Source organism: Macaca mulatta, chromosome 16 (assembly GCF_049350105.2).
Source record: "Macaca mulatta isolate MMU2019108-1 chromosome 16, T2T-MMU8v2.0, whole genome shotgun sequence".
NCBI classification, from domain to species: domain Eukaryota; kingdom Metazoa; phylum Chordata; class Mammalia; order Primates; family Cercopithecidae; genus Macaca; species Macaca mulatta.
The window spans coordinates 15,811,260-15,829,625 of record NC_133421.1 but is presented as its reverse complement, the minus strand read 5'-3'; the positions used below and the strand labels follow the sequence as shown (position 1 = coordinate 15,829,625).

General features: G+C 45.0%; 1 protein-coding gene across 1 annotated transcript in view; it reads right to left on the bottom strand.

Annotated features, from left to right (window-relative positions):
• Nucleotides 1–1,360: 1,360 nt before the first annotated feature.
• LOC114673061 (heparan sulfate glucosamine 3-O-sulfotransferase 3B1) overlaps nucleotides 1,361–18,366 on the bottom strand; it is a 51,537-nt gene continuing 34,531 nt past the window's right edge. The window contains exon 2 of the mRNA XM_028836030.2: nucleotides 1,361–5,770. Within this exon, the coding sequence (XP_028691863.2) occupies nucleotides 5,152–5,770 (619 nt within the window). The 3' untranslated portion in view covers nucleotides 1,361–5,151. The remainder of the gene's footprint in view (nucleotides 5,771–18,366) is intronic.

Below are 18,366 nucleotides of genomic sequence, written 5' to 3'. Positions count from 1 at the left end.
CTTAGTGGGAGGCACAGTGTTTCCAAAAATGTCAGAAAACCAAGAGAACTGCCAGAGATGATTTGGGGTTGGGAGGTGGGCACCCATATTTTAGAGACCTAACCACGAATAACATTGAGTAAGTCATTCCTTCACCAAGTCCCATTTATTCTTCATGGCAAGATGCAAATCTCACTTATGTGCCAGTCTTGAACTGTAGAATCTTTGCCAGGAGCAGCGAGTGAGCCTAAGGTAAGGCTAGTGTGGCTTCAGTGATACTCTCTGGCTAGAAATGAACAGCGTTGCTTTGCTGTCATTGTGCCTTTTAAAAATGATGATCTCTTGATGGCAAGACATCATGGTTTTTTCCTTAAAATATGTTTCCTTTTAAAGTTAAGTAAAATCAGAGTGTGAATCAAATGGTTAAAGTAGCAAATACTAATTGTACAGATGGTGTGCCAGGTCAAAAGTAAGCAGAAGGTAGTTTGAGACGGATTAAAGACACAGAAATGCTGCCGGGCGCGGTGGCTCAAGCCTGTAATCCCAGCACTTTGGGAGGCCGAGGCGGGCGGATCACGAGGTCAGGAGATCAAGACCGTCCTGGCGAACACGGTGAAACCCCGTCTCTATAAAAATACAAAAAAATTAGCCGGGTGTGGTGGCGGGCGCCTGTAGTCCCAGCTTCTAGGGAGGCTGAGGCAGGAGAATGGCTTGAACCCAGGAGGCGGCGGAACTTGCAGTGAGCCAGGATCGCGCCACTGCACTCCAGCCTGGGCGACAGAGTGAGACTCCGTCTCAAAAAAAAAAAAAAAAAAAAAAAAAGACACAGAAATGCTGCCTCATCTGAGTCCTTTCTGTCTCTTCTTGCAGATAAGGATCTCCACCTAACAGAAGAACGCTCTGTAAAAGTGAGAAGAGAAGGCACCTATTATCAAAATCCACCCAGCCATAGGAGCTGTGCTCACATTGCACCTGTCGTGTGACATGTGGCTGCCCATGCACACGAACCTGTGGCACTGAAAGACTAGGGCAGGCAGCGGCTTCAGTATTCTTGGAATCCTGTGTCATGGACAGCACTTCCTGGGGGCTGCAGGGAAGCTCCACCGGGGCACATGAGCCCCTCTCACCTATCTTGTCTTCAGAGTCATTTATAAAAAAAAAAAAAAAAAAATCCACCCTAAATGCTTGTGGATTAGTTGTATATTGGATTGCACCCTTTAAAATCTGAAAGATCAGCCAGCCCTCAGAATGAGTGTGTGTGTGTGTGTGTGTGTGTGTGTGTGTGTGTAAGTAAGTGCGCATGCACGCACGTGGGATTATTAAATAAAACATTGCTACCTTGTCTTTCTGAAATACTTAAGAAGACATAAAGGTACCCACATGTTGGCAAAATATATTTTATTTGTTCATACAAAGAAATAGTATGAATTACCAGAATTTCATTTGCCTAGAAACATCTTTCTCTGTGTAAAATTAATTTGTGTTATACATAGGACAAAATACTTGATTTAATTTTTTGTACATATTGGCTATCCTAACATCCAAGTTATCAAAGACATACTGCTAGAATTTGCACAGTATTTTATATTACTGGGTTGAATGAGACTCAGTGATAAATTAATGTCACAAAAGTGAAAAACCATCTAACCACACCTTTTAAGTTTTATTGGCCAGCCTCTTGACAAGCTGAAAAGAAAAGTCACATTAGCTTCTGTGTCAGCGTCTTAGATATGTACTGTTTCTAGTATACTGGAACCTTCCATTATCCTTTTTTACAAAAATATCCTGGCAGGATCTGAAACTGTTTCTCCAAATGTCTAAAATGTATCTGTCACTCAAAATGACCCCCAAAGAGAATCCTGGGAAGAAAACAATTTCTCCTCCTCCGTCATCCAATTAAGTATTTATTAAACAGTCACTACACTTAAAATACCTTTCCAGGTACCACCTACTAAGTTAACAGACTACTGTTCAAACACCGCAAAGAAAGCATGAACTAGATAGAAACAAGAAAAACCTCCCAATTTTTTTTTGGTTGAACTTTTTGTTTGTTTTTAAATGAGAAAAGAAACAAAACTGAGGAAAAAAAAAATAAAGTATTCCAATGAATATCAGAGCTTTTCCTGTAAATTGGAGGAAGCCCAAAACACATGCCAGGACAAATTGCCGAAACAGAAAAGGGTGTTTTTCTTCTGGTAGCTAAAAAGTTAAGCTTGGTGGTCTTGCAGATTGCTAGAACAGGGAGAAATCTAAGGCTTACGTTACCTAACTTCCGCAGGAGGAAGATGACCGTCAGATGACGGGGTGCAAGCTCCGGCAGATGCTGCCACCAGATCTGTCAGGAACTTTAAGCCATCAGACCCTTATGAGGAGATGTACATGATGCTTGATTTGTCTTACATAGAAAAACTTGCTGTATTCCATCCGTACTAATTATGGACATCTGTTGGAATTCAAGGATTTGACCCAGAATAGAATTTTGACTCACTTCAGTGTTCATGACTAAATGACCCTCCTTCTACCAGAAAATTTCCTGTTTCAGTTTTAAGGCAGGGAATAAAGAATGTAATAAAACATTGTCCAGCTTGGAAAGAGGGCGGGGCCCTGAAGGGGAGGGAAAAGCTCCTGCGTGTTTTCCTATGGCTTTGTTGCATACTCTTCTCTCAACTCTTCCGTAGTTCCACATCGACAGCCACATCAGACCATCCGAGTGGTCAGAAATTAGACAGGGCAAGACCAGGTAAAAGACTTGGATACTGCCTTTTACTTCAAGCCAAGTTATGCTGTAAACTGAAAAGAGGTGTTCTCAGTTTGATTTCAAATAAATGAAAAAATGCATGACCAATTAGCACCCTTTTGCAGGTGTTTTTCACACCCACTCATCAAGAAGGCAGAACCACACTATGATTCGGGTATTTCCCTAAGTGCAGGTCCCACATTACTTTCTGGAGACAGTGGAAAAGCTAAGAAATGGATATAGCATTGGAGAACAGGGAGAAACCTGACATGCGCAGATCCCCCATGAGCTTCCTCCAAAACAGAACCTACACAATGATGGTTTGGCTGCTAAGTGTAAGCTAGTTAGATGTAGGCTAAAACTTTTGGGCAAATACAAACTGGATTTTCAAGACATCACTTAAAGACCAGTGACATCTCTGATCAATTTCCAAAAATGAATTATCTTTTCCTCTTTTCATACAATGTTTCTTACACTATCAGGCAAGTGATCCCATACAACATACAGAAGTGTCCTTTGTAACTATCCCATCCCAACCATTTTGACAATATGTCTATCTTCCCACATATTCCTTGATGGAAGTATAACTGAAATCACAATCCTTTTTTACGGTAGAGGCATTCTGGTTTAAAAGGTTTAAAAAACTGAGGTTAAATTAAACATGTCATTATGTGATATTGCTATATGTTTAACCAACTGCCCCTGTATTACTATATGGCTACTCAGTTGCCACTATATTGCTATCTGGTTACCCAACTGTTATAAACCAACAGAGAAGCATGGGGAGAGCATTCTGCACATCAGTGACAGTGCTGCTAACCCTTCTGTCAAGACCTGGCTAAAACAAGGGACAGCTGTATGAGCATCAGGCTCAAGGGTTTACAGGCAACATGGGGCCAGCTTTCCCAACCTTTTTTTTTTTTTTTTTTTTTTTTTTTTTTACAAGGGCCACTCTCCGTTCTTGCTGTTTGGCCACTGGCTACCACCCATATTATCACTCTGAGAGATCACTCTGAGATGAGCTAGGAATTCCAAAGACACATCAAGCTGAGGTGTCAGACTCCCTTCCTCGGCCAGGCTGCCTGTCCTTTTGAGGCCTTTGTCCTTTCTGCCTATTGAGGCTGTGAGCCTGCTGCCCAACACTGGCTGGCTCTGTACCTTAGCAGCACCTTGGTAGACACTGATGCCGAGGGACACAGCTGACCCCTCTGAGTCTCGACACCCAGCGCCCTTGGTTTGTGCCGGCGGCTCTGCTAGCCTACGGGATTCTTTGGTGTGTCAAAGCAGAACCGTCTGCCTGGGGAATGCGGCATGGTGTAGTTTCATGCAAATTAAAGGAGATCATCTTGATTTCTAAAGCAGCACCCAAGCATCTCACACATGTGACCTTGGAAAGAAGGGGCAACAATCTGCATACACTTCACACTGGTTAATGAACCAGGGAATGGGGCAGAGGAGGATACAGGGCCATCCTTTAAAAATCAAAAGCTGAAGTCAATGGACCCTAGCAATCTGACTCTAAAAGGATGTGGATAGCGGGCGCAGTGGCTCACGCCTGTCATCCCAGCACTTTGGGAGGCCAAGGCAGGCGGATCACCTGAGGTCGGGAGTTCGAGACCAGCCTGACCAACATGGAGAAACCCTGTCTCTACTAAAAATACAAAATTAGCCGGGCGTGGTGGTGCATGCCTGTAATCCCAACTATTTGGGAGGTTGAGACAGGAGAATTGCTTGAACCAGGAGGCGGAAGTTGTGGTTAGGCCCACATTGAGCCATTGCACTCCAGCCTGGGCAACAAGAATAAGACTCCATCTCCAAAAAAAATAAAATAAAATAAAATAAAATAAAGGATGTGGATGTCCTTGTAAAGGGAGTGAGAGATTCCTCCATGTACTGAATGGAGGTGGGGACAGAACCCTAGCCCTGTGGCTTTCGGGCTACATCATTGGACCTACATCTGCAAGGAGGCTGTGACATGAGGTCTGCCCTTCAGAATACAGCCCTGTTGAGGCAGCTCAGCGTTCCTAGAAGGTACACAGGCAGGAAGAGACAGGGGAGCTGGAATGGGAGACCCAAGACAAGACAAGGAGGCAGCAACTGGAGAACTCAGACGGTGACTGAAGGCTGAATACCCGTAACAACAAAAATCTCAAGTTGTGCTTTTTCTTTGTTTTAAATATAACAGGTAGGGGAGAAGAAAGAAATGGAAGCACCATCAATTGTGAGGAAGAGAACAAAATTTTAGAGTTAAACACTTTGGAATGTTAACAGATTATGAAGCTAACTCTCTCAAGAGTGTGGCTAGGCAGCTTAGTGAATTAATTGCTTATGAATTAAAAATAAATTATTATAAAATAGATTTCTGTACATTTTACATACATATAATCTCTGTCAATAGATAAGCCACGTGGGTAAGGTACACTGCCCTGGTCTGTTCAATCCCAGCCAAAGTCGTGCCCGGTCATCTGGTAGAACTTGAGGTTGAAAGGCCGGTAGAACTCGCGCAGCCTGCGCACCACCTCGCGGTCGATCTCAGGGTGGGTCCTGCCCTTGGTCTTGCCCAGGCAGTGGGGCCGGCTGCTGCCCTCCGCCTTCTTCAGGCAGGGGAAGCCCTTGGTCTTGTTGAAGTAGAAGTGCTTGTCCGTGATGATCCGCTTGAGGCCCAGGAAGTCCTGCACGCGGCCCAGCTCGCCGGCCGGGTCGCTGATGAGCCGCTCGCCGCTCACGAAGAGCATCTGGCGGATGGGGAAGTGGCGCAGCCAATGCTCCAGGTGCTTGGCGTAGATGCCGATCTGGATGGCGCTCCACGACGTGTCGATGAGGCCCGTCGTCCTGTTTTTGAACGTCAAGCTCTCGAAGGTGGGGATGTCGGGCCGCTTGGACAGCGTCTGTGTGTAGTCCGAGATGGCCCTGGTCACCGGGTCCCGCACCACCACGATGAGCTTGGTGTCCTTGGACATGGCCGAGATGCGCGCGGGCGCCTCCCGCGTGACGAAGTAACTGGGCGTCTTCTCCATGGTGATCTGCCCGTCCAGGGTTCTGGGCATCAGGTCCCTGAGAAAAGCAAGCAAACAAACCGGGGTCAGAAGGTGACGCCTCTCTGGCCACACGTCTTAAGGTCACCACTTCTAATCCCAGCTCCCTCTTATTTCTGGAAGCAGTGGTAGAAACATGTAAAAATGCAAGTGGAACTTTAGAGATGAAAGGTACATTAGCATCCCACCTGGTGTGGAGGGCAGGTCCATCTACCGGAAACATGAAGGCCCCTTCACCAAGGTTGAAAGAGCAAGCTACCTGTTTCTCTAAAATCCTCTTGTGGGTATAACCTTCCCTTATTTTCGCAGCTTTCAGATTGCCCCAAGCATCTCGTGCCAAAATACAAAAGCCTTTGGCCTCTGGTAAGTGCCTTTCCTAAAAATATAGCACCCAGGATTCCCAGAGATTTCACTGTCCATGAGTCCTGCCGCTAGTCCGCCTTCCCACACTTGCCAAACCCAGGCAAATGTGCCGTGGACACCGGAAGGAAACATCCCTTGGGTCCAGCCCAGTTGTTCCAGCTTTGTCACAGTGACTGCTGACAAAGCCTTTACCCCGCAAAGCAACAAAGCACACAGCAGTCAAAACATTCGGTGACATCAGGTAAGTAAACTGATACAAACATGCCACGAGAAAATTCCCAAGACACAATTCTAGAAACCTCCAAAAATACTTTAGAGGGGGTACTATGCTCCCGGCCTGGGTGACGGGATCAATGGTACCCCAAATATCAGCATCACGCAATATACCCACTTAACAAATACCTGCATATGTATCCCCTGAATCTAAAACAAAAGTTGAAATTATAAAACAACAACAACAACAACAACAACAACAACAAAAACGCGCTGGGCACAGTGGCTTACGCCATTAATCCCAGCACTTTGGGAGGGGGAGGCCGGCAGATCACCTGAGGTCAGGAGACCGAGACCAGCCTGGACAAAATGGCAAAACCCCGTTTCTACTAAAAACTAAAAATAAATTATCCGGGCGTGGTGGTGCATGTCTGTAATCCCAGCTACTTGGGAGGCTGAGCAGGAGAATTGCTGGAACCAGGGAAGCGGAGGTTGCAGTGCGTCGAGATGGTGCTATTGCACTCCCGCCTGGGCAACAAGAGCGAAACTCCGTCTCAAAAAAAGAAAAAAGAAAAAAAGGCTGGGCACGGAGGCTCACGCCTGCAATCCCAACACTTTGGGAGGCCGAGATGGGCGAATCACGAGGTCAAGAGATCGAGACCATCTTGCCTCACACGATGAAACCCCATCTCTACTAAAAAAGCAAAAAAATTAGCCAGGGGTGGTGGCGGGCGCCTGTAGTCCCAGCTACTCGGGAGGCTAAGGCAGGAGAACGGCGTGAACCTGGGAGGCGGAGCTTGCAGTGAACTGAAATGGCGCCACTGCACTCCAGCCTGGGTGACAGAGTGAGACTCCCTCTCAGAAAAAAAAAAAAAAAAAGAAACAAATTAAATGAGCTTGGATCCAGCAATCCCATTTCTGGATATATATATACACAAAGGAATTGAAATTGGTATGTCAAAGAAATATCTGCATTTCCCTGTTCGTTTTATAATAGCATTATTCAAAATTGACAAGATATGGAAGCCACTTAAGTATCTATCAACGGAGAATAGATTTTTTAAGTGTAGTATATATGCACAATGAAATATTATACAACCTTTAAAAAGAAGGAAATTCTGTCATTTGCAATAACATGAATGCAACTGTAAGACATTATGTTAAGTGAAATAAATCAGCACAGAAAGACAATACTGTGTTATCTCATTTATATGTAGAATCTAAAAAAGTTGGTCTCACAGAAAGAGAGTAAAAATGTGGTTACCAGCGGCTGGTTGGGGGATTAAAGGGAAGATGATGAAAGACAAGATGTTGATCAAGGGGTTCTAAGTTTCAGTTAGACTGGAGAAATAAGTTGTAGTGATCTATTTCACTGCACAGTGACCACAGTTAATAATAATGTATTGTGTATTTCAAAACTTCTACAAAAACAGATTTTCAAGTTTACCACACACAAAAAATGATAAGTTGGTGAGGTGATGGATATGTTGATTTGCTTGATTGAATCTTTCTTTTTTTTTTTTGAGACGGAGTCTCGCTCTGTCACCCAGGCTAGAGTGCAGTGGCATGGTCTCGGCTCACTGCAACCTCTGTCTCTCAGGTTCAAGCAATTCTCCTGCCTCAATCTCCTGAGTAGCTGGGACTACAGGTGCCCACAACCACGCCCAGCTAATTATTGTATTTTTAGTAGAGACGGGGTTTCACCATGTTGGCCAGGATGGTCTCGATCTCCTGACCTTGTGATCTACCTGCCTCGGCCTCCCAAAGTGCTGGGATTAAAGGTGTGAGCCACTGCTCTTGGCCATTGATTAAACCTTTCTGGAATGTAAACGTAGATCAAAATATCATCTTGTACCCCCAAAATATGCACAATTATTTATTACAAATAATTTTTTAAAAAAAGGAAAAAAATTAAATGAAAGTCATAAAGCTGACTCAGTTTAGCTTAAATTAGCTCCTTAAATTAGTTAAGGAATTTGGGCTCTAAAGTCAGACTGCCTAGGTTTAAATCCTGACTCTACCACTTATAAGTTATGTCACTTTGAATAAGTTATTTAACTTTTCTGAGCTTCTTTTTCTCGTCCACAAAAATGGAGCTACCAATACGTATTCATGGAAGTTTAATGAGGATTAAACAATTAATCATTATAATATGATTAGAACACACCTGACATATGGAATATACTTGACAAATATCAGCCACTACTACTGTCATTATTATTATCGTTATTAAGTTGCTCAATACACAGTTTATGGCATGTGATAGAACCAAAATTCAGCATATGTGTGTAAGTGCTAGCGTGTATGCATCAAAAGGAGGTGTGTAATCTAAGTGGATACTAAGCTTTGGCCACAGATCTACAACCAGGCAAGTTATTATTTACAAGTCGGATCATTTATTGTGTGCCTGCGATTATTCTAGATATCACGTTAGCGGCTATATCATCTATTAGCTATCTACTATGGAATAGAGATTTCTGATTGATTCCTGCCTAGGCACAGGAATTAAAGGGGGAAAAAAAAGACAATTTCCACATTATTTTTGACCAAATATTTACCTCTCAGTAAGGCATTCTAAGCTTCAAGCCATCTTAATCCACAGAGACCACAATTGCCCTGTCTAGCACTGATAGGGAAACAACAGAAACTTTATCACAGGAGACAGAAAAGGCAATTCTCTAGAGGGCAGGCACTCCTTCTTCCGGACTGCCAACAGGGAGTTTGAAGAAGGGTGCTTTTCCCTTAAGGAAGATTGCGCAGCAGCACTGCAGTCAGCCTTGGTTTAAGCTAAAGCTGGATTGACCCACTTTGCCCATTAACCACTTAAATTAATGTAGCAGTGTCATCAGCCTAATGTGGTTGAGGATTAGAGAGAGTCTCGGCTCGCAACTTATTTTGCATTTGACCAAAAAGCAGGTCAAGTCAGATAAAGCCCAACTTCTTTTTCCTCTGTGTTAAACCATCTGCAACTAGACAGTTTACAAGAGGTTAATATTCAGGATCAAAGCATTATCACCACGATTGAAGGAATATACCAAACCCCAGGGTTCTTCAGGGCCGTTGCAGAGAAGGGGGTTTAGGGGCATACTCGGTGTCAGTCTGACCTAGCATGGGCTTGGAAGTCAGGCCACCAAGTTTGACTCTCAGCACCTCCATTTACTAAGGTGTGTGACCCTGGGGGATACATCACTTAATCTGTTCATGCTGCAGTTTTCTCATCTGAATTTAAAAAAAAAAAAAAAAAAAAAAAAAAAAAAAAAGATGATGTTTGCCCCCCAGGGCTTTTGAAAGAACTGCAAAGTTAGCTTTGGTACCCAGCCTGGTACCTAGTAGGCTGTTAGAAAAATGTTATCAATTATCTTCTGTTGGCAGGATCTTGGAAAGGATGTAAGGAAGCAAGGTTTTTGCGCAGGGGACTTGTCACTCATTCAGTTCTACCCCACAGTGGGGCAATGAGGGAGGTTTGGCTCCTGGAAGAGGCTAAGTGCAGGAATGCTGGATTCTGCTTTCAGCCTGCCTGGGGTCCACAACCTTCCCTGAACTCTGCAGCTGGAATTTCCTCACTGGCCCTAAAGAAGGGTTTGTCAGTAGCTGAAGAGAATGCTAAATTGGCAATTGTGTATAAGAAACCACATAATAAAGCTAGTAAAAAGGAAATGAGAGATCAACCATAAATAAAGATTCCCTGAGCTGTGGGCAGATTTACTGTGCTCGACCGCCTGCTGGTCCCCTCAACCATATAAGAGCCCCTCTCCCCAGGACAGTCTGGTGTTTGTCTACATGTGTCAGAAAGCACTCAAGGAGTCTCAGAATTTATTTTGATTATTGTGAAAATAACCGAGCCAGGGGAACTACTGCTGTGACAGAGACTTCTAAGCCCTTGTCCAGTGGAGGCTCTGGGGCTGCGCTCCCCTCAGCATACCTGGGTGCAGACAAGCAGTGGCTGAGAAGTGAGATCCACAACAGAATTTATCATTTTGGCAAATGCCTCCTGAGCCCTCTCCAAAGGCTTCCTGGGACACATCTGTAGTAGGCGCTGGGCTCAGACCCTGGCATCTCCCAGCATGCCCCTGTGGATCCATCTGTTACAGAAAAAAATTACTCAGCCGGGCTCGGTGGCTCACGCCTGGAATCCCAGCACTTTAGGAGGCCGAGGTCCACTTGAGGTCAGGAGTTCGAGACCAGCCTGGCCAACATGGTGAAACCCCATCTCTCCTAAAAATACAAAATGAGCTGAGCATGGTGGCACACATGCCTGTAATCCTGGCTACTCGGGAGGCTGAGACAGGAGAATCTCTTGAGCCTGGGAGGCGGAGGTTGCAGTGAGCTGAGATTGCGCCACGGCACTCCGAAAAAAAAAAGAAAAAATTAGTCAATCACGCTTGTTAAATCACAGTAGCAAAGACTTTATTCAGGACCATCGTGATAGGTATAGAGACCCACTGCAATGGAGTCTTGCAGTGACGGGGAGACAGACTGGCCTCAACTCAGAACACAGCATGGGCAAGCGGGGTTTATAACCAAGGATCAGGGTGGAGTCAGTGGGTAGAAAATTACTACGAGGTGCCATGAGGGATAAGGGAAATTCTGGCTAAACCGATCTAATGGGACTCTCTCTGAAGATAGGCCAAAGTGACCAGACATCACCTGGGGGCTGGTGGAGGCTGAGGAACCTGATAAGATATCAAGGGTGAGGAGTTCATGCTAAAATGACTTATCAGGGGCCTTTGCTAAGACTGGGTTTTACAAGGAAGTGCACAGGAGGTCCTGGGAGAAGGTTCAGGAGGCAGACTGAAGTTTGGTCAAGCAAAGAACCTTTGTCACACCAAGTGAGAAGCATGGCAGGCCTGAGAAGTGTGTGAACGGCTCCTGGCACAGACCCATCCAGGCAAGTCCCTCTTTGCCCCTTTGGCTGCTCTTCTTCCGCCACCCTCGCCCCACCACCACGCAGTCCTGGAGTCAAGTTCTTTCCATTCACTAACTGGGCACACCTTCCTCTTCCTCCGCCCCTCCTCTAGGCACGCTTTCCTGCCCTCACTCTCAGAAACCTCTCTGGTCTCAACAGTGGCACAGAGAAGAAAGGATAAGGATGTGGCCGAGGGTGAGACCCCCTCACATGGAATCTGCGTGCCCATCCCAGCAACCTCAGCAGCCTGTCCAGCCCCAGGCTGGCCCCCACAGTGAGCATATGATGCAGGTTAATTGAGTCACTCATTATGAAAGCCAGTTTCTCAAAGGGATAGTCAGAGCTCATAATTATATAGCGCGAACTTTCACCTGCTTTATCACCTACTTTAGCGCCTTTGTGGTAGTTACTGTAATCTCCAATTCAAATGAAGACACTGAGTCTAAAGGAGAGAGGGTGACTCGCTTGGAGATGGGTCACCAGCTGCAGGTCAGAGAGTTGGGATGTGTAGTCAGCTCTCCTGATGGGCCTCCTTCCATTCATGATGATCCTCTCTCTTTAACACACCTTTGCTTCTTCTTAATATGATTTAGAACATGTAGAGCTACACACCTGTCCTCTCTTTAAATAGATTTCTGTATTTTTTTCTTTCATTCATAGATTAGTAGCCTAATCGGTATTTCAGTGCTAATCAGATCACTGCCGATCATAACTGTTCAAACAGGCCTCCAATTTCGAAACAATAAGGTTCTTTGGTTTACATGTTCCCATTGTTAACTGCCTTCTATGGGGCCTGGAAAATGACCAATCATTGCAACAGCACCTCCTCTCCAGCAACGCTGCCTTACCTCTTCTTCCCCTCTTTACCACGTGGGCAGGAACGGATAGCTTTTTGAAAAGCACATAAATCTGGCACATATCACTAATAGACGTTTGTGAGGCCGATGGGGCTAGACAGCATCTCCAGTCCAAAGCTAAGGAAGACACAATGCTCACAGCCCACAACAGTATTCCTTGGGACGAGCCTAGGAGATACTATCCAGATATGTGTGCCCACATGAACACAGGGTGACAGAACCCAAGAAAGATCCTACTTCTTCAATTAAACCTAAGGGCAAAGCAGGCTTGTCACCCCATTAAGGTTTGGGGATGACAAGCACAGTGAACTTCCAGGACCACCAGTGGCCTCAAAAAACTGGGCCATAGTGCATGATTCTGAGAACCAGGAGGATTTGGAGTATTTCAGGCTTTCAATTTGTTTAAGGATATTTCAAGAAAGGTATTAAGCCAGGCTGGGTGTGGTGGCTCACGCCTGTAATCCCAGCACTATGGGAGGCCGAGGCAGCTAGATCACCTGAGGTCAGGAGTTTGAGACCAGACTGGCCAACATGGTGAAACCTCGTCTCTAGTAAAAATACAAAAATTAGCCGGGCGTAGCGGCTCCCACCTGTAATCCCAGCTACTTGGGAGGCTGAGGCAGGAGAATCACTTGAACCTGAGAGGTGGAGGTTGCAGTGAGCCGAGATGGTGCCATTGCACTCCAGCCTGGGCAACAAGAGCAAAACCGCGTCTCAAAAAACAAACAAAAACAAAGAAAGGTATATAGGCCGGGCGCGGTGTCTCACGCCTGTAATCCCAGCACTTTGGGAGGCCAAGGTGGTCGGATCACAAGGTCAGGAGATCGAGACCATCCTGGCCAACATGGTGAAACCCCATCTCTACTAAAATAAAAAAATTAGCCGGGCATGGTGGCGTGCACCTGTAGTCCCAGTTACTCAGGAGGCTGAGGCAGGGGAAATCATTTGAACCCGAGAGGTGGAGGTTGCAGTGAGGTGAGATTGCACCACTGCACTCCAGCCTGGTGACAGAACAAGACTCTGTCTCAAAAAAAAAAAAAAAAAAACGGTATATGCCACCTCTGTGGCACTCAGTTTCATCCTAGTTGCATTTTATTTTATTTTATTTTATTTTTTATTTTTATTTTTATTTTTTGAGACGGAGTCTTGCTCTGTCACCCAGGCTGGAGTGCAGTGGCCAGATCTCAGCTCACTGCAAGCTCCGCCTCCCGGGTTCACGCCATTCTCTTGCTTCATGTTAGCCAGGATGGTCTCGATCTCCTGACCTCGCGATCCGCCCGTCTCAGCCTCCCAAAGTGCTGGGATTACAGGCTTGAGCCACGGTGCCCGGCCCTTAGTTGCATTTTAAATCATGCAGGGTGCTTTCAACCAGCATTAAATGTCTGGTCCCTCCCCACACCCATTGAATCAGGCCCTGGATGGGTGGGGCTTCAACATGGGATTATTTTAGATGATTCTAATGTGCAACCAGGACTGGAAACCATTATGCTGTGGTATCTGTGGGCCTGGAACTTGTCATTATCTAGTCATTTATTCTGCTGATATTCATGTGCGCCTAAGTGGAGGTACTATGTGGGTATAGAGGTCCACCACTGTGGGGGAAAAAAGTGAGAAAACAACATTGTCAGCAGAATTGAAACTTGTTCAGCTAATCCAAGACTAGCTATTTGAGTCAAGGCTAGAGGAGTGAGGGTCACACGCTCAGATGCCTGTAGACCACCTCCCAGGGCCAGTGAGGGCTTGTGTCCTGATGGTCTACAAACTGCAGAGAAAAGAAAAGCATTCCAATCAGGCAGGCCAAGTGCGATGGCTCACGCCTGTAATCCCAGCACTGTGGGAGGCTGAGGCGGGCAGATCACCTGAGGCCAGGGGTTCGAGACTAGCCTGGCCAACATGACAAACCCCATTTCTACTAAAAATACAAAAAAAAAAAAAAAAAAAAAATTAGCCAGGCATGGTGGTGGGCTCCTGTATTCCCAGCTACTCAGGAGGTTGAGGCAGGAGAATCACTTGAACCTAGGAGACGGAGGTTGCAGTGAGCTGAAATCGTGCTACTGCACTCCAGCCTGGGTGATGGAGCGAGACTCCATCTAAAAAAAAAAAAAAAAATCCAATCAGCCTAAGATACTTGTTGCCCCTAAACACACACTCACACCCCTCTGAGAGTTGGTTACCCAATAGGAATCAGGCTACCAGTAAAACAAAACAAATGAAAGGAAACTAGAAGAAAGATAAGTCCACGTCTACTGGTGTGATAAAGAAAAGCTAGCAGAGGTATCTAATTCTTTCATCATCAAAAGTTAAATAATATTACACTAAGCAGAAGAAAGACAGGTAAAGAATAATACTAGTATTAAATTGTCTAATTTATGCTTGTATAATAAGAGTTTGTGGCTGCAAATTAAACTCCGTGCTCTTTTAGAGTGTGTAAGTGCACTCTGCCTCTCGCCGTGGGACGCCTCAAGCAGCCTCAGGACTCAACAGAGTCCCCACCAGCAAGAAAGCCCTCACCAGATGTGTCCCTGAAATCTTGGTCTTGTCAGCCTCCAGAACTGTAAGAAATAAATTCCTTTCTTTATATAAAAAAGGAAAGAAAGAAAGGACAGAAGGAAGGAAAAGGAAAGGAAGGCACTAAGTTCTCCTTTAAAAGAAAAAAATTCCATGAAAGTAAGATGAATTCATGGCATAAATTCTCGTTTTCCTTTTTCCCAATCTTGAGGCAGGATGCTCAGAATCACGTTTGAGGATTTAGAATATCCATCCGCAGTGGGAGATAGCCTCTGCTCCTTGCCTTTCCTCTCCAGAATAGAGAGGTCAGCCGAGAAGATGAGCCGACTTCCTGTCAAATCAGTTTCCCACTGGGGAACGGCGGTCCCAGGGCTTTGGAGAAACACGAGACTTTACCACTAAAGCATCCCAGCTTTTGCTGGGGCTCTTAAATACTGCAGCTAGAAATGGACTATTAAAAACCAACCTTGAAGGCTAAAGGCGTAGGAAATTAAAATGAACCAGAGTGGTTCTAAAAAGCCCTGTAATTCTGATGTTACCCAGTACCAAATGTTGCCCTAATTTCTTCTTCTGCTTCTTCCTTTCCTCGGGTGATATCCCTCCTCCTATAGCCCAGCAATTGAAGTTACTGTTTGAACTGGTAAATTACACAACAATAAAAAAAGAAGATTATTGAAATGGGCGTAACCTAACTCACAACAGGCAAACAGATGCCTGGAAATTTATGTAAAACAGATGATGGAAGTTAATGTGCTTCAGAGAGGAGAGCAAGCTGCAGCCCACATTGAGTGGGGGTAGGCCCAGTTTTCCAAACCAATTGAGGAAAACTGGGAAGAGCAAAGGAAACCTTCACCCCACCCACTTCTCCTGGCCCGTTAGGAAAATGACTTCCTTGTTTAGTCGCAGAAATACCCCATGTTTTCTGAATTCCAACAAAGATTCTTTTTCTTTTTTTAAACATACTTTTTAACTTATATAGAATGAAAATCATTCTTGGTGTCCAGTTCCAATAATTTTGACAAATGCATAGAATTATGTAACCACCACTATCACCAAGAGGGAGAACAATTCTAGCATTTCCCAAAATCCACTTATTCAGCCTCTTCCAATGAAGATTTTACAAGTTCCCTTTGAAAGGGCCAAAGGTTGCCCAAATCCTTGTTTTGACACTGCTTTGGGGAAAATATTGATTGAAATGAAAAAATGGTCAGTAGAGACATAGAAAATTTTTTTCCTTTTTCTTTTCTTTGTTTTTTTTTTTTTTTTTTTGAGATGGAGTCTTGCTCTGTTGCCCCGGCTGGAGTGCAGTGGTGCAATCTCGGCTTTCTGCAACCTACGCCTCCTGGGTTCAAGCGATTCTCCTGCCTCAACTTCCAGAGTAGCTGAGATTACAGGTGTCTGCCACCATGCCCAGCTAATTTTTGTATTTTTAGTAGAGATGGGGTTTCATCATGTTGGACAGGCTGGTGTCAAACTCCTGACCTCAAGTGATCCACCCACCTTGGCCTCCCAAAATGTTGGGATTACAGGCATGAGCCACTGCATCTGGCCAAATCTTCATATAACTGATATATTTACTGTTTTTTTTTCTTTAAAGACAAGCTATTTTTGTGAAGATACCTGCTCCTAATCGGCATGTCCCAGTGGTTACTTTCCTGGGCTTCAGCTTCCTCATCTGTAAAATTAGCTCAGCAGTGGAGTCTCCAGAGGTTCTGCCCATTCTGATAAACTGTTCTCACACCAATCCCAAGAGCTTCAGCTTTTCTGGGCCTTTCTGGGCCTCAGCTTCCTCATTTATAAAATTAGTTCAGCAGTGGAATCTGCAGAGGGTCTGCCCATTCTGATAAACTGTTCTCACACCAATCCCAAGAGCACGGGACAGGAAATTGTGACGTCACATCCGCTTTACCTTCCAGGAAGCCCAGGTCCAGCCTCTGATAAGTCACAACTCAAAAATGTGACAAAGAGAAATCTTTACAAACACAAGAATCAAGATTTCTAGGAAGGCTATGTTTTCCCCCTCCCCACTCCAAAGCAAAACTTGTTCCTAGCATCTACACAGCCACAAATCTGTCTAGGAAATAAGGATGCCTCCTTAAAAAGAGCAAAGGAAATAGAGAGCACAGGTTTTTCAGTGCCTGATAAACCGACCAGCATCAGCAGCTAAACTCAAAAAGAAAACACTGGGATCCTGGGGGTTGGGTGAAGGGCAAAAAGAGATGATTCAGAGAATATTTTAGGGCAGTGAAACTATCCTGCAGGAAAATAACATGTAGGTTCCATGTCATTATACGTATGTCCAAACCCATAGACTATGCAACACCACCAGTGAACCCCAGTGTAAACTATGAACTTTGGGTGATAATGAGATGCCAATGTAGGTTCATCTATTGTATCACTTTGGTAGGAAATATTGATAATGGGTGAGTTTATGCATGTTGGGGGTGAGTAGGAGTATATAAGAAATCCCTGATGAACCTGGCATGCTGGCACGCCTGTAATCTCAGCTACTCAGAGGCCCTGAGGAAGGAGGATTACTTGAGCCCAGGACTTTGAGGCTGTACTGGCTATAATTGCGCCTCTGAATATCCACTGCACTAAAGCCTAAGCCACACAGTGAGACTCTATCTCAATAAATAAATAAATATCTGTACCTTCCCTTCAATTTTGCTGTGAACCTATAACTCCTCTTAAAATTAAGTCAATTAAAAAAACAAACAAACAAACAAACATGAAAAAACACTGGAATCTGGCAAAGATTCTTCTCCCAATCAAACGACTCAGGCTCCCCCAAACTTTTCAACGAGGCCTCAACTTTTGTCTTTCTCTTTGTCTCTGCAATGTCCAATTTTAGCAATTAATTCTACTGAGTTGGTTTAGCTAGAATACCCCATCCTCTAAAGCTGATCAAAGGTTCTCAGCCTTGGCCGGGCGCGGTGGTGGCTCACGTCTGTAATCCCAACACTTTGGGAGGCCGAGGAGGGTGGATCACCTTGAGGTCAGGAGTTCAAGACCAGCCTGACCAACATGGAGAAACCCCTCTACTGAAAATACAAAAATTAGCTGGGCATGGTAGCGCATACCTGTAATCCCAGCTACTCAGGGGGCTGAGGCAGGAGAATCACTTGAACCCCCTGGGAGAGGGTGCGGTCAGCCAAGATCGCACCACTGCACTCCAGCCTGGGCAACAAGAGCGAAACTCTGTCTCAAAAAAAAAAAAAAAAAAAAAAGTTCTCAGCCTCTACCATCCCTCAGGTGATGTTGGGCCACCCTGGCCTGTCTTCAGTAAGAATCTGGTTAGGTGGGTTTAGCCAGAATCCCTGGACCCCGATGACTCCTCTTAGTAATTTTCTAACCACTGACAACCTCTCACCCCCTGCCCAAAGACATCCCCTACTCCTCCCACACCCTACCCCACCCCCTCACCCACAGCACCTTGCCTATAAATCCCCACTTGTCCATGCTGTATTAGGAACTGAGGCCAGTTCTGAGGTCTCTTTTCCTTTGTTGCAATAGTTGTTGAATAAAATCTGTTTTTATATCACTTTGACGACTATGGCTCTGGTTTTCTTTGACAGATCCCATCTCTCTCGTTTCTTTCCTACTAGAACAATCATTTTCTCCTCTGGGGACGAACAGGGTCTCACCCCTTAACCAAGGCCAATATCATCGGTATTACTCTCATCACCTGTATTTTTGGAACTGCGGGCGCTTCCTAGGGTGCAGGGAGCATGCGCAGCTTTGCTGGTCTTGAAACCCCTAGCAACC